Here is a 13,663-nt window from a genome sequence, read left to right as displayed (position 1 = left end):
TATAATATTAAACTATTATTTTTTAAAAAAACTTTAAATATACACAACAATAAATTATTGCCTATAGTAAATAAATAATAATAATAATTTATGTTATTTAATTTATATTATGTAAAATAGAATATTCCAACATTCTCATATTTATATGTAGCATAAATATCTAAATAAACTACATATATGAATTTTAACTATATACAACAATTTTTTAAAAAATTTAATTATTCTATTTATAAAATAATTTTATATTTTTTAGAAATATTACTTTTTAAAGTTTTTTTATACTTACATCAACTGCTTTTATTTTAAAAACAATTTTCTAAATATATTACAATTTTCTGAAGAAATGGTCTAGATACATTATTTCATTATTATTATTATTATTATTATTATTATTATTATTATTATTATTATTATTATTATTATTATTATTATTGTTATTATTATTAGCAATTCAATAATGAGTTTTTTTATATATAATTTTAGAAAGAGAATGGTCGATATTATTTTTCATAAAAATACATCATTTCAATATTATACATGCCATGATCAAATAGAAATAATTTCTCTTTATAAAATTGGAATAATTTTTATTTTAAATTATAAACTCGTAATTATAAAACAAGTAAAATTGTAGTTTAAATTCAATTCTTAATATCGTAGTTTAAATTCTTATTATAAACTCGTAATTGTTTTAAAGAGATTTTTCAAAAAACACCTCATTCCTAACCCAGAACTAGTTCCCACTTCTTGACTTTCAGATATATGGACAATCTCATCTTTGTAGTACCAACTGTTGTTCATAAGCCGTGGCTTGGATTGAATTTGGATACAAGAAGGGATACACCCATTTGATGAATATCATTTTATACCTAGTAGATAAATGTAGATTATAAGGTAACCAAATTGGCCTCAAACATAATTCACAAGGCAAAATATAAGGTCTCAGAATTAATTTTCATCATCGGCAGGCAGGAATCAGGATACAAAATAGGCCACAGATACATTTAATCACAAGGAGGTAATCAGACATGTAACAAATTAGACCACAACTCACAAGATAATTTAATTGCATCTTAGGCATTATTATCACAATTCTTAGGAAAATCTGAACAAGGCAACCACAAATTCTATCAATTATTTATCCATTCCTACACAACATGCCTCAAACGTACATCATCAATTATCATAGGCAACTTTGAACAAGGCAGCCACAACAATTCTATCAATTATTTATCAATTCCTACACAACATGCCTCAAACATACATCATCAATTCATCATAGGAAAATCTAAACAAGGCAACCACAACTCTTATACAGTTATTTATCAATTCCTACACAACATGCGTCAGACATACATCATCAATCATCATTCATAAATCCGAACAAGGCAACCACAAGCCCACAACAATTTTATCAATTATTTATCAATTCCTACACAACATGCCTCAGACATACATCATCATAGGCAAACGTGAACAAGGCAACATATCAAGCTACAATTCATAAATCATAAATCATAGTTAGGCAACATATCAAGTCATCATTCATAAATCTGAACAAGGCAACATATCAAGCTACACAAGGCAACATAATATTAATGTACAATGTAATGTACATACCTTGGATCGAGTACTACACCAATAATCAATGTATTCCACTCTGACCAATACCTGTCATGTTTTAGCTTCATCTCATTGACAAGTGATTGCAACAGAGGATTATTTGAGATGCTAGAAGGTTTATCAAATAGAACCTTCACCCTGTAAAGCTCAGCCATAAACAAATTAGTAGTAGGGTACGAAGTACCACTTATAATGGCGGTAACATCAACAAAAACCTCCAAATATTTGCAAATATCATGCACATCTTCCCATTCATTTGTCTCAGGCAAAAAACTGAGAAATCACCATTTTCCTCAGCATATCTAAGCCACACGTCTCTGTAGTGATATGTAGTAAACAACATCAACCAAGTTAAATTTCATCTTGTCTTGGTATCCAACACTTGCATTCTGCCTTCAAGTTGCAACTCATCCACAATTTTTCTGAATGCTTTGCATCTTGGTTCAAAATTCAGCAAGTATTTGACACCAATTCTAATCTTATCAACTGTCACTTTAATCATATCAAGACCATCCTGCACCAATAAATTTAAGATGTGTGCACAACACCTTACATGAAATAATTTACCATCTAATGATAAATTCCTCCTGCCAGAATAATCCCTCTTTAGTCTAGTAATGCAATTATCACTGGCACTAGCATTATCTTCTTAAATTGAAGCCACCTTGTCCCTTATCCCCCAATCATCCATCACCTCTATCAGCTCCCTACGCAAGACCTCCCCAGAATGAGGTGGTGACACATTCTTAAAAGATAAAACTCTTTTATGAAGCTTCCATTTTGAATTAATAAAATGCACAGTCACATTCATGTAACCTATTCTTTGTTCACCAGATCACCACAAGTCAGTGGTAAGACTTATCATATTAATCAAAGACATATATTTTTCATTTTAACACGCTCAACCTCATAAAATGTTTCACAATCAAGCTTAACTTGTTTCCTACTTATCTTTTTGTACCATGGACAAATCTCTCTTAGAAAGGAATTAAGTATTACACCTTCCATAATAGAAAAGGGAAATTCATGGCCTAAAATTATATGTGCTCCAACTTCTCTAACCCTAACATAATTATATGTCCAAGTTTTTAAACTAGGAGTACTATCACTACCTATGTTTAACCTAGATTGTGCAACCTCTTTATCATCATTTCCTTTCAACCTTAACTTTCTTTGAGCACAGAATTCTAAATGTTTCTTAGCATTTTATGTACTTTTCCACTTAGCATCATAAGTAAGAAACTTACCACACCATCTTCACTTCCACTTCTTTGTACCATCAGGTTGTACAGTCACCACCATCTCAGTATGAACAAATGATTTTTTTGGGGCGAGGAGCTTTACCATAAGCAGTTCTCTAAGACTGAGAACTCTGATCAATAGTGGCATCAGTTTGGATGGTGGCGGTGACAATTTGAGCTGTTCTATTTTTAGTGGGGGTGGAGGTGGTGGTGGCATCAGTTTGAATCGGAAGACCCATGTCAATCATCTCACCAGTCTCTATACCTCCATTCGTAGTCTCCTTCTCTTCCATGATCCCATCAAGCAACATATCAATATCAATAAGATCATCAACCATGTTTGGAGTAATTGAAGATTCTTAGAAAGACATAGTATAAAATATAATCAATTAATCAAACAATAATGTAATAAGAAACCAAACAATTAGGTCAAAACTTAAAACAACAAGAACAACCCTCAACAAAACCAACAATTAGGTAAAAACTCAAAACAATAATGTTATACTTTTAAGAACAAACAACACTCAACTCAACAGAACCAAATTATATTCTGCATTTTAGGTCAAAACTGAAAAAAATAATTTTTAGGTCAAAACTGAAAAAATAGAGTCTATGTCAAAACTGTAACAATAACATTCTCATCAAATCAACACATGCAATGCAAATATTGATATTACTATATAACATAATAGTAAAAATTTAAATAAAAAACAAGAAGACAAATTTCTCAATCCCGATCTGAGTGGTGTTTCGGTCTATCTTTTGGACTGATTCTACAGGTCCGGATCTCAGTGAGAGTAGCATTCAATAATTAATTTTTTTTTTATGGCAATAACTTTGATGAACAAACCACTGATCTGAGTTCATCATTGACGGAAGATCAGTGATGAAGCAGAAAGAGTTGACTTTCTTGCTCTGCCTCATATGGGCACTAACCTTACTCTATGGTGAAATGTTCGCTTACTGGCTTCCATCTTTCTTCACCTGTTCTTGGCCCCATTTGAAGGTAATCTTAAAGTTTTCATCTTTTCACTTTTTTCATTTCTGGGTCAGTCTCAGTTTTCCATTTTGTAATTTATGGAACTTTATACATAAATTCAAAATTTTTATATGTGCTGAATTGGATCTATAGTTTTTTGATTTTGTTGGAAATTGATTTATGGACTTTTGTGGGATTTTCAAGAGTTTGGTGTTTGTGCATTACAATTTTATGTTGTGAATTTTGTTAAATGCATAGCTGGTTAATTAACCTGGTTTTTTGGTAGCAGGTTCAAACAAAGAGTGAGAGTTACCAAAATGATTATGTAAAAGTTGCTGTTATTACAGATCCACAGGTGAACTTTTCTACTACTATTTTGATTATGTGTATGTTTGGTTCAGCAGTGAGAAGAATTGATTATGAGTGAATCGATTTTGTAGAATTGATTCTGTTTAAAAGTGAGTTGGATGTTAAGTGATTTATGTTCGGATACATTTATGCAAAAGTGACTTGAACATTTAAACTCAAGCTACAAATTATAGCTTCAAGTAGAATCGATTCTAGAGGCATAATCAATTTTACTTTAGAAAAACCAAACACTTCAAAATCATTCCAAAATCAATTTACATCTCTAGAATTACTTTTGCCTCTTCCAAAAGTTAAACCAAACATACATATGTAATTGTTGAATCATTAAAAATACTTGACTTTAATAATACAAATGATAGTTTATGATCGGTTGACAGTGTAAAATGTTTTACTCCGGTAGTGCATCAAAGTTAATCTCATATACTGATGAGAGGTTTACTTGCTTTCAATATGCTTGTTAATGCAAATCTATTAAGGTGTGTTTTTGTGGATGTGTAACTAATTTTCTGATTTTTTTAACATAATAGCTCGTGGATAAAACTTCTCTCCGTCTTCCTGAGAAATCTCTTGCACTAGAGCTTGTTAAATTCTACACCGATTTAAACATGAGGAGATCATTCTTTTCATCTATCCTTCCTTTCAAACCTGATGTCATATTGTTTTTAGGGGATTACTTCGATGGAGGTCCTTATTTATCTGACGAAGAGTAAGTCCTGAAAACAAGTATCAATTTGTGATTTGGCTTTCTACAAGTTTTTAAGTTTTGTTGTGTTATCTATTGTGCCATGTGAAACGTTTCCAATTCTACTTTTGAGCCAAGAATGAGTTTGGAATTTATTATAAACGTTTCATCTATAAATCAATATAGACGGTAAGTGGTAACTTATTAAGGGTGCATTTTTATAAAAAATGTAGGCAAATGTTTATCTATTTTAGGGAGCTTAGAGAAGCACTTATTCTTGAGCTATTACAAGAAACCTAGTGAAATAAGCACTTACGCTAATATGAGTGCACCAGAAAAAATTGCACTGAAAATTTATATGCTTAATTATCTTCTCATAGACTAAAGTAATGCCCTTTCGGATGGACAGATGGGAGGAGTCTTTCAATCGCTTTAAACATATATTTGGCTTGAATGCACAAGGAAAATACAAAGACAAGCAAGTTTACTTTATTTCTGGAAACCATGATATTGGTTATGAAAGTCTTCATTATGAAAAGCCAAAGGTATTTCAACATTTTATTGCTTAACTTTTGATGTGTAAATTGCAAGTATGTACAATACGTAGTTTGTGATGGAGTCAAATGGAAAATGCATGACCGAGAATGTAACCACAATTATATTAGAGCCATAGCTATATTCCAGACCTTAGGGACGAAAAATTACATATGCCTAAGTGTTGTTGATTTTAAAATTTGGACTAGTTAATGACATCTACAAATTACTTAGGGATGATATCTTGTGTAGACTATATTATTAATATTTTCTATAGATGAATATGAATGAATCATGATAGGTTTTGATTGGAACAGTGAAATGCATTCATCTTGTAGTTGTTGTGGGTGTCATGGGGAAATTTTGAAAATTTACTGATTTTGATTGTTTTTTACTACTCGTGAAAAATGACATTTGGCGCTCTAGAGTTTCAGACACCTGTATTTTTACTTGTGATTCGCATAAAGCAAGCTTTAAATCACATAACTTAATCAAATTCTTTTTTAAGAGGTTGTGTATTCAAGTTTTTCAGTTCCGTTATGCATAATTCACAATCTGTAATTTATAAAATGTGATGAACATGTTTATTGTTTGCACTTTTTTAACCGTGCACCTTCTTTCACGTCTTCTTTGCTCTTTTTGGTCATTGCATACACTTAGGTTATCAGACGCTATGAAGAAACGTTTGGGATTAGAAACTACAAGTTTACAGTTGGAAAATTGGATTTTATTGCAGTTGATGCACAAACTCTTGATGGTAAACTGTGTTTTTCCTTTTAGATTTGAGCTATCATGTTTCTCAAGTAGCAATATTACATGCACAAGTCATCTAAATTGTGTATGGTGCACAACACACTCACACCAAATTTTATCATACACTCTCCACACGGAATCTTTTTCTTTTTCTCTTCCAATCACTTTATTCACCACTCTTGCACAGTGCACCATCTTAGAATGGATGGGTTGGGCGTAACTCATCCCTACAAAACTGACTTGTAAGGTGAGGATTGTCCCCACTTATAAATACAACACACTTCATATCTCTAAACAATGTGGGGGCTAAATCCAACCCTTTAAATCCAACACGGTGAAGGTGTTGGAGACTGCAATGCAGGCAAGCCAAATGCCGCAATTTAGGCGACTAGGGGCATACCGCAATAAAGGCAGAAATTCCAACACACATGTGTCATTTGTACATAGTAGAATTGGCCAATTTATATAAATCAAATATTATAAATTTCAATCATGCTATTGACATATTTATACAAATCATTGCTTATTGAAATTACTGAATTCATTATGTTTTCTACAGGACACCCAGAAAAGCATCTGATTTCTCAAGTTTGGGAGTTTGTAAAGAATATCTCTGTAGGTATAAACTGGCCTATGCATCTTATTCATTGTTTGGTTGGATCATGTGTCCTATAATAATTCACAAGTCTTTTGTACTTCACTAGATAATGCAATTCGTCCAAGAGTCTTATTAACACACATTCCTTTATATCGACCGGATGATACTGACTGTGGCCCTGATCGTAGTTCCCCAATTATCAATCAGGTAAATATTATTTTTCAGTTTCTTGAAGTGATATAGTAAATATAGTAATCATGTTGTATTTCGCGAGGCATCGACCCTTGTAACATTTTCATGCCGTGGATTGTCTTTGAAATCTAAATTTTTTCTGTTGTAAATTTTTTATTTATTTTTCTATTATAAAAAATAAGAATATTTTCTTACCTGCTAGTTGCCATTTTTGAAACTACTAATTAGTCTCTCTTCTTTAATTTTTAGAGGATAAATATTGCTTGGTATGATAAGAGTAACAATATAATGTAAGTTACTCACCTCAAGGCTTGGAATTTGCTTTTACTTAGTTTAAGTGGCTCATATATACTGAATTCGGTTTGACTTTTGGTCTATTCAGATATCAGAATTATGTTTCTGAGAAGTCATCAAAGCATTTACTAGATACTATCAAACCTGTAAGTCATCTACCTTCTCTTTGGAATTTTTTGTATGGCGATTCCACTTTGATATCGACGGGGGATACAAATAATCCACAATTAATTTTCCGACAATTTATGTTTCATGTGTATACTATAGCGTGTCATTTAGTTTATGTTTTCATTTTAGAACTTTTGATATTGGCAGAAGTTTATTTTATCAGGCCATGATCACGATCAATGCACCATCACTCATCAATCTAAAACCGGGCCTGTAAAGGAGGTAAGGACCTGATTTTTCTCATCTGAACAGTCTTGTTCATTGTTTGACTTTGAACACTTTAACTGACAGTAGCATGCAGCACACTCTAGGTACTATAAGTTGGCAACAAGGAAATTGGTATCCTTCTTTCATGCTCTTATCAGTCGATAACTCCACTCTTCGAAATGCTTCCATTCCCGAAGAGCCTTTGATGACTCATCTATGTTACCTTCCAAAGCAGTTTCACATTTATATGTGGTAATTCTAAATGCTGATTATGATTTTTTATAATATAATTTTCCATTGAGCTTCTCATTGGATGTCGGTGTAAAATTAATTTACATAAACAGTGCATTTCCATTAAACTCTAGCTCTGATTTTTTGCGGTAATTTCCAGGTATATTGTGCTATTTGGTTTTACCCTTCTTGCCCTCCTATTTTGGCCAACAAGTAGTACAAGTTTCTGGCATCAGTGTAGGAACTTGGCGGGCCATTTTAAACAACTTATAGCTTCTATCGTATCGAGAAATGAAACAAAAGAGAAAGACGAAGATGCCAACTATGAATATGAGATGATGTGGGATGCAGAAGGCTCAATGCATCTTATAAAGAAACCCTTGAAGGCATCTCCTTCAAATTCTAACGAAAGAAGCTTAGGAGAAAGGTAAGCTTATTGCATGTTATCATCGGTTAAAAATAGCTTATGCATAAGCACTTATATAGTAAATTGATTATCTAAATAGGGAACAACTCTGTTAAATATTGGAGAAATAAAACTAATGCATCTCCCTGTGTTTTTTTATCGGCTGGCAGGGGTAATGTTGTAATGCGGCCAACTGCTAGAAAAAATACTGGTCAAGAAGGAGACTTCTCGATGAATATGGATATGGCTTCAAGCACCGGGCTTGATCCTCTAGCAAGAATACCTCCAAGAACAGGCAAATCAAGGACAACAATTATAATCCAAAGATTACTACGCACGCTGCGAATGCTGACCGTTATCGCAGCAGTCAACGTTCCTCTTTACATGATGTTGCTATTCAAGGATTGGATTGACAAGTAAAGATGATATTCATATGTGAGTTATAGCATTCAGGTTTTACATTAAGATTTTATGGTAATTTGAGAGAATGTAAAAAATTTGATGTAACTGCAAGTGTAGTGTCGTCTTGTGTCAGACACTAATGCATGTTGGATCCTGGACAAACATGTAATATGAAATGTTTATTACATATTTTTCCCTCTATTTTTAGAGAAAAAAGGATATGCACTGTCAGTGTAAAATAATTTTACACTGACAACCAATCAACGACGTGATTTGACAATTTATTGATTTTTCATTGGTAACCATGGATATCCATTACACTCCTACTTTTAACTATACATCACTTTATCATTAATCATTTACGCATATTAAAAAAATATAATTAGTTTTGTATGAAAAAACATCTATCATTAATAAGTTACTTCTAATTTGAAACAAAATATTTTCTCAAAACAGCTTAACAATTTGAAACAATATATTTTATTCTCGGAAATAGACAATTTTTTAACCAAACTTATAGACTTTTTTTCCACTTACAATAGCAATAAAGTCTTATTTCATTAAGTGAGAATAGTTACATAAATAATATGTTCTTTTCACTTATAATAGCAATCAAGTCTTATTTCATTAAGTGAGAATAGTTACATAAATAATCTGTTGCCACAATGTTTTATTCAATATTATGTTTCTATACAAATTTTTAATCTCATTTTTCAATAATTCTCTTATAATTTTTCTAGGTCTTTCTTAAACTCTTGCTATTTGACTCAACTCCATCTGATCTAGTCTTTTTAGTACATAAATGATTAGTCTTCTCTTTACATTTCAAACCACTTAGTTCTATTTCCACTATTTTTTTTACCATAAGTGTTATCTCAATACTCTATAATAGTGTTATTTCTAATCTTATTATGTCTAGTCTAACTCCTACCACACATCCAACACAACTACATTTACTTTATTCTCGTGTTGATTTTTTACCAATTAACATTTTGTTCCGTACAACTTCGCATATCTTACTCCAGTGCAATAAAATTTCCCTTGAGCTTGAAGATTAAGTACCTTTGAGTCACGTAAAATCCTGAAGTCGGTACTCTTCTTTTCCAAACATAATAATAAAAAACTAATTATAATGACAGACACTTTAACACAAACCTCTTAATAAATGGCTCATGTGGGCCATTTTGAAAATGTTCAATAAACATTATAGGAACTTGAAAGCTAATTTAATATGACACCTACATGACTGTAATTTTGAATACAACCTCTAGCACATCTCACACTTAGTTGTCTGTCATGTCTGAGATCTTGTGTCCCAAAATTGCAATGACAGAGAACATGGACCAAGATACATGTCTACCTTAATAATACCATACCATATAATGAAAAATTGGAATAGCTATAGCCAAAACAATGCTGTCAAATCAATTTCTTCATCTCAAAATCTTTAACAATTAGTCTAAAGAACTTAAGTTTGTACAGATATTCTGCAGATTTGTTGGAAGCTAAAGATCTTAATTACACCAGATTTCTTAACAGAAAAAAGTATCACTTGAAAACAAAAAGTCTTATATAACATACAACATATGAATTTATTTATTCCTTGTAATACAAAAAGGGTAAGGTTATACCAAAAGTTATGAAGCAAAATAGTAGTGTCCTATGTGAAGGACTAACATTCCAAAATTACAATTATTCTAGCATCATATCAGCTGAAAAAAGTTCCTTTGAAGTAGTTCCTTGCCAGCTTCATCATATATATTGATCATGCCAAGCCCATGTTGTAGAAAAACCAGAAAACTCTCTTTTCCACATGAAAAACCTATTGAGTTTATCCAAATAGGTCAAAAAGTGAAGAAAAAAACATGATGGAAAGAGTTCATATAAGTCAACATGAGCCAGCAGCAAATAGCTTCAAGGTTTCATCTTTTAGGTAGATAGATTGAGAAGAGTGATCTTTAGGATATACGAAGAGAAAGGGTCAAAGAGAATGTGTCAGAGAGTGTTGCTAGTAGTCTTCTCTGGTTGTTATTTATATGCTATACGAATACAAAGAAGACTAAAAGAAGGCGAAATCGAAGGATTGGTTTATGGGAGAGAATGTGTTGCTACTTGCTAGTCATCTCCTTGAATGTACCAACAAAGAAGCATGGTGGCACATCGGCGAACGATGTAGAGACGAGCTCGTTGCTCCTTAACCAAAGAAGCACACTTGCTACTAATCCCATTCCTTTTTTTCTTTGCATGATGAGCCTTTTGTTGTTGCTTGTGCTTCAAGTTTTGTAGTTCAGCCATGGCTGCTTCTATGGTGTAGTGAAAAGTATAATGGTAGATTGAGCTTTTGTTGTTTATCAAAGAGGAAACCCCTAAAAAACGGCTTGCTACACAGCCTGAGGAAGAACGTGTGAGATAAAGTACATATATATAGACAGACATAAGCAAACACCACATCTAAAGGGAAATAGATTCTATGTAGTTAGCATTTCTATGAGATGCGATCCTAACCGTTGAATGAAGATCACGAAGATAAGATGGATTTGATTTTAAGTTATATTTTAAAGAAAAGTGATAACAATGTTCACTCTAATCCTCTTTCTACAACATTCACTCTTTTATTAGGTTAAAATCGTGTGGATCTTATTACTTTATGTATGACTATTTATAATATAACATAATATTTATAAAATTGTAGACGCAAGTACATTAATTGATAACTCTCCCAATGCGGAATTAGTCAGAGTCGCAAGTCTAAGTATAAATTGTATAGAATGTTTATTAGTCAAAAGTAAGATACGCTGGTTCGCTGGGCTCTGTGGTAGCCTGCTCAACTTGACCCATTAAATTTGAACTACCTTGGTCTTGCCCCTAATAGCTTAAAATAGGGATGAACTCTATTTAGTTCGAGTTTGGATTTGGTCCAATTTATCGGATTTGTACATAGCCCTTCAAGTATGATGTCTGTAATGGCAAGATACATTAAATGAGAGATTAGATTATACAGAATTTTATCGAATAAAAAAAGTAAGTGTTAAAAAGAGAATGTTTATGTGAATATTGCTCGTATCTTTTTATATTTCAAATTTGATTTTATATAACTAAAATGTAAATCATCTATAAATGAGGTGTGATCTCGATAGTTAGGGCTAAGAGTTTGATCTTATAATTTCAAAAGACACCGTTCAAATCTCATATTTAACCGTGAATTTTTTTTAAAAAAAGTAAATCGTTTGATATTAATCTAACAGCTGATATTCATTGACCACACGATTTCACAACTTTAGCGAATCGATTTTGCACATAAAAGTTGACTGAAGAGATGGAGTAAAAAGGAAGTGAACGTGGGCAAGCTCGAAAAGTGAGGGATTTGCAGGCTTTAGAGGGTTTAGATTTCAAGGAAGTGAGTGAGGGGGAATGAACATAGTATTTGTTTAACTTGTTTGTTAGTGAAATAAAGTAATGTGTTACTTGTGTTACCAATGTAATATAAGACTAAGTTGTGTGGCAAAACGAGGTAAGGTAAATTAGAAAAGTGGCAAAGGTGAACATAAAAAAGAGGGAACAAAGCTTTAATGGAGACAAAGCCATGGGAACAGGAACCGGCAACCTTACCTCAACTCTTAGGTGGATTGGAGTTTTTGTTGGATTCTTCTACCTTTGTTTAAGTCCCAACAACAACATCTTTCTTTGTTAGTTCCAAATTATTTAAACAGATGGGGCCAGCTGTTTTAGTTGAATGATTTTAAACTTTGGTTTTATATTTTATATGTTACATTAATTTATATAGTTTGTTAATGAAGGACACATTCTGACTCATGAGTTTAATATATTGGCAACTATGTTGAAGTAGTAGTTAGTTTTATGGTAAAGATATTGTCCTATTTTTTAACATGTTACTCTTTGATGAATCTTGATTTTGTTGGGGGATAAGGATTGTGTTTGGATTTACTTTTCTTTTGCTTCTTTTATAATTGTTAGTCTTGGAGATTCATCTCGCTAATTAACTCTATAATTGGTGTGGTGTGGGGGGATAAGAGTGAGTTGGGAATCTCATATTAGTTGAAAAAGTGGAGGTTGAATACTGTATAAGTGAGATGTCTTATATATCTAATGTTTTAAGATTTTGGATGAATATATGATGTATCTCTCACTTGTTTAAACGAGTCTTTGACCTAATATAAATGTTTATGTTCCCCCTCATGATGATCTGTTAGTAATATCAGAGTCGATGGTTCAAAAGTAAGGGATCGTCTACTAGTATTGAAAATCTTCTTGACATATGGTGGTGGTCAGACGACATGTCGAGTTGAAGTGCATGTGACGTGGTAAGAGTGTTAACGACAATACAAGTGTGTGTGGATGAAAGAGTTTTCGCTTGAGGGAGAGCATAGTAACATTGTTTAGAAAAATAGAGTGAATATTTTATAAGTGAAATGACTCATACACACATTGCCTTAAGGTTTTAGGTGAATATATGACGCCTCTCCCACTTAATTGAGTGAGTCTTTGATCCAATGTAAATGATTCCCCTCATGATGACCTATCAAGTAGTTATAAGTAGGATTATCCTTGCTTGTGAATTAGCTTTTGAGATTGAATTAGATTCAAACTAGAATTTTAAGATAGTATTAGAAAGTATAATAAATCTATTGAAAACTTTGCATGTCATATATTTAGTATTAATTAAGAGTATATCGTAGATTATGATGTAGCACCGACGTTTTATATTGAAGACGTATTTGGTGTGTGGCATCGACACACATGATTGGGTTCAATTACTTCAATTCTCTAAGAGTAATATCAGTGTTGATGTGACAATGATTGTGTCACAATGTTCTTGTTTCTATATCGGTGTTTAATAAATCGTAGATCTCACATTATCAAAATTCTAAAATGAGTAAATAGACAAATTAATTTTCGAAATTGTACACATCAATCAAAATAGTATACGATTTATTAATTGGCCTCAGAAGTTTTTATGAGCTAA

General features: G+C 32.2%; 2 protein-coding genes across 2 annotated transcripts; one reads left to right on the top strand and one right to left on the bottom strand.

Moving 5' to 3' along the window:
• The first annotated feature begins 3,527 nt into the window (after nucleotides 1-3,527).
• Nucleotides 3,528-8,974, top strand: LOC131616484 (uncharacterized protein C630.12). The gene is made up of 13 exons (XM_058887819.1): nucleotides 3,528-3,870; nucleotides 4,133-4,198; nucleotides 4,740-4,918; nucleotides 5,304-5,439; nucleotides 6,089-6,185; nucleotides 6,741-6,800; nucleotides 6,886-6,986; nucleotides 7,221-7,261; nucleotides 7,354-7,411; nucleotides 7,581-7,655; nucleotides 7,735-7,892; nucleotides 8,032-8,298; nucleotides 8,448-8,974. The coding sequence occupies exons 1-13, from the start codon at nucleotides 3,751-3,753 to the stop codon at nucleotides 8,695-8,697; spliced, it is 1,608 nt and encodes a 535-aa protein (XP_058743802.1). The 5' UTR covers nucleotides 3,528-3,750; the 3' UTR covers nucleotides 8,698-8,974.
• A 1,314-nt stretch (nucleotides 8,975-10,288) lies between these two features.
• On the bottom strand, nucleotides 10,289-11,087 carry LOC131618229 (small polypeptide DEVIL 22-like). Its single transcript, XM_058889493.1, has one exon. The coding sequence runs from the start codon at nucleotides 10,972-10,974 to the stop codon at nucleotides 10,795-10,797; it is 180 nt and encodes a 59-aa protein (XP_058745476.1). The 5' UTR covers nucleotides 10,975-11,087; the 3' UTR covers nucleotides 10,289-10,794.
• Between the last annotated feature and the right edge of the window lie 2,576 nt (nucleotides 11,088-13,663).

The sequence above is a fragment of the Vicia villosa genome, linkage group LG7 (assembly GCF_029867415.1).
Source record: "Vicia villosa cultivar HV-30 ecotype Madison, WI linkage group LG7, Vvil1.0, whole genome shotgun sequence".
Lineage (NCBI taxonomy): Eukaryota > Viridiplantae > Streptophyta > Magnoliopsida > Fabales > Fabaceae > Vicia > Vicia villosa.
Note: the sequence above shows the minus strand (reverse complement) of the source record. Positions and strands in the feature narration are given on the sequence as shown.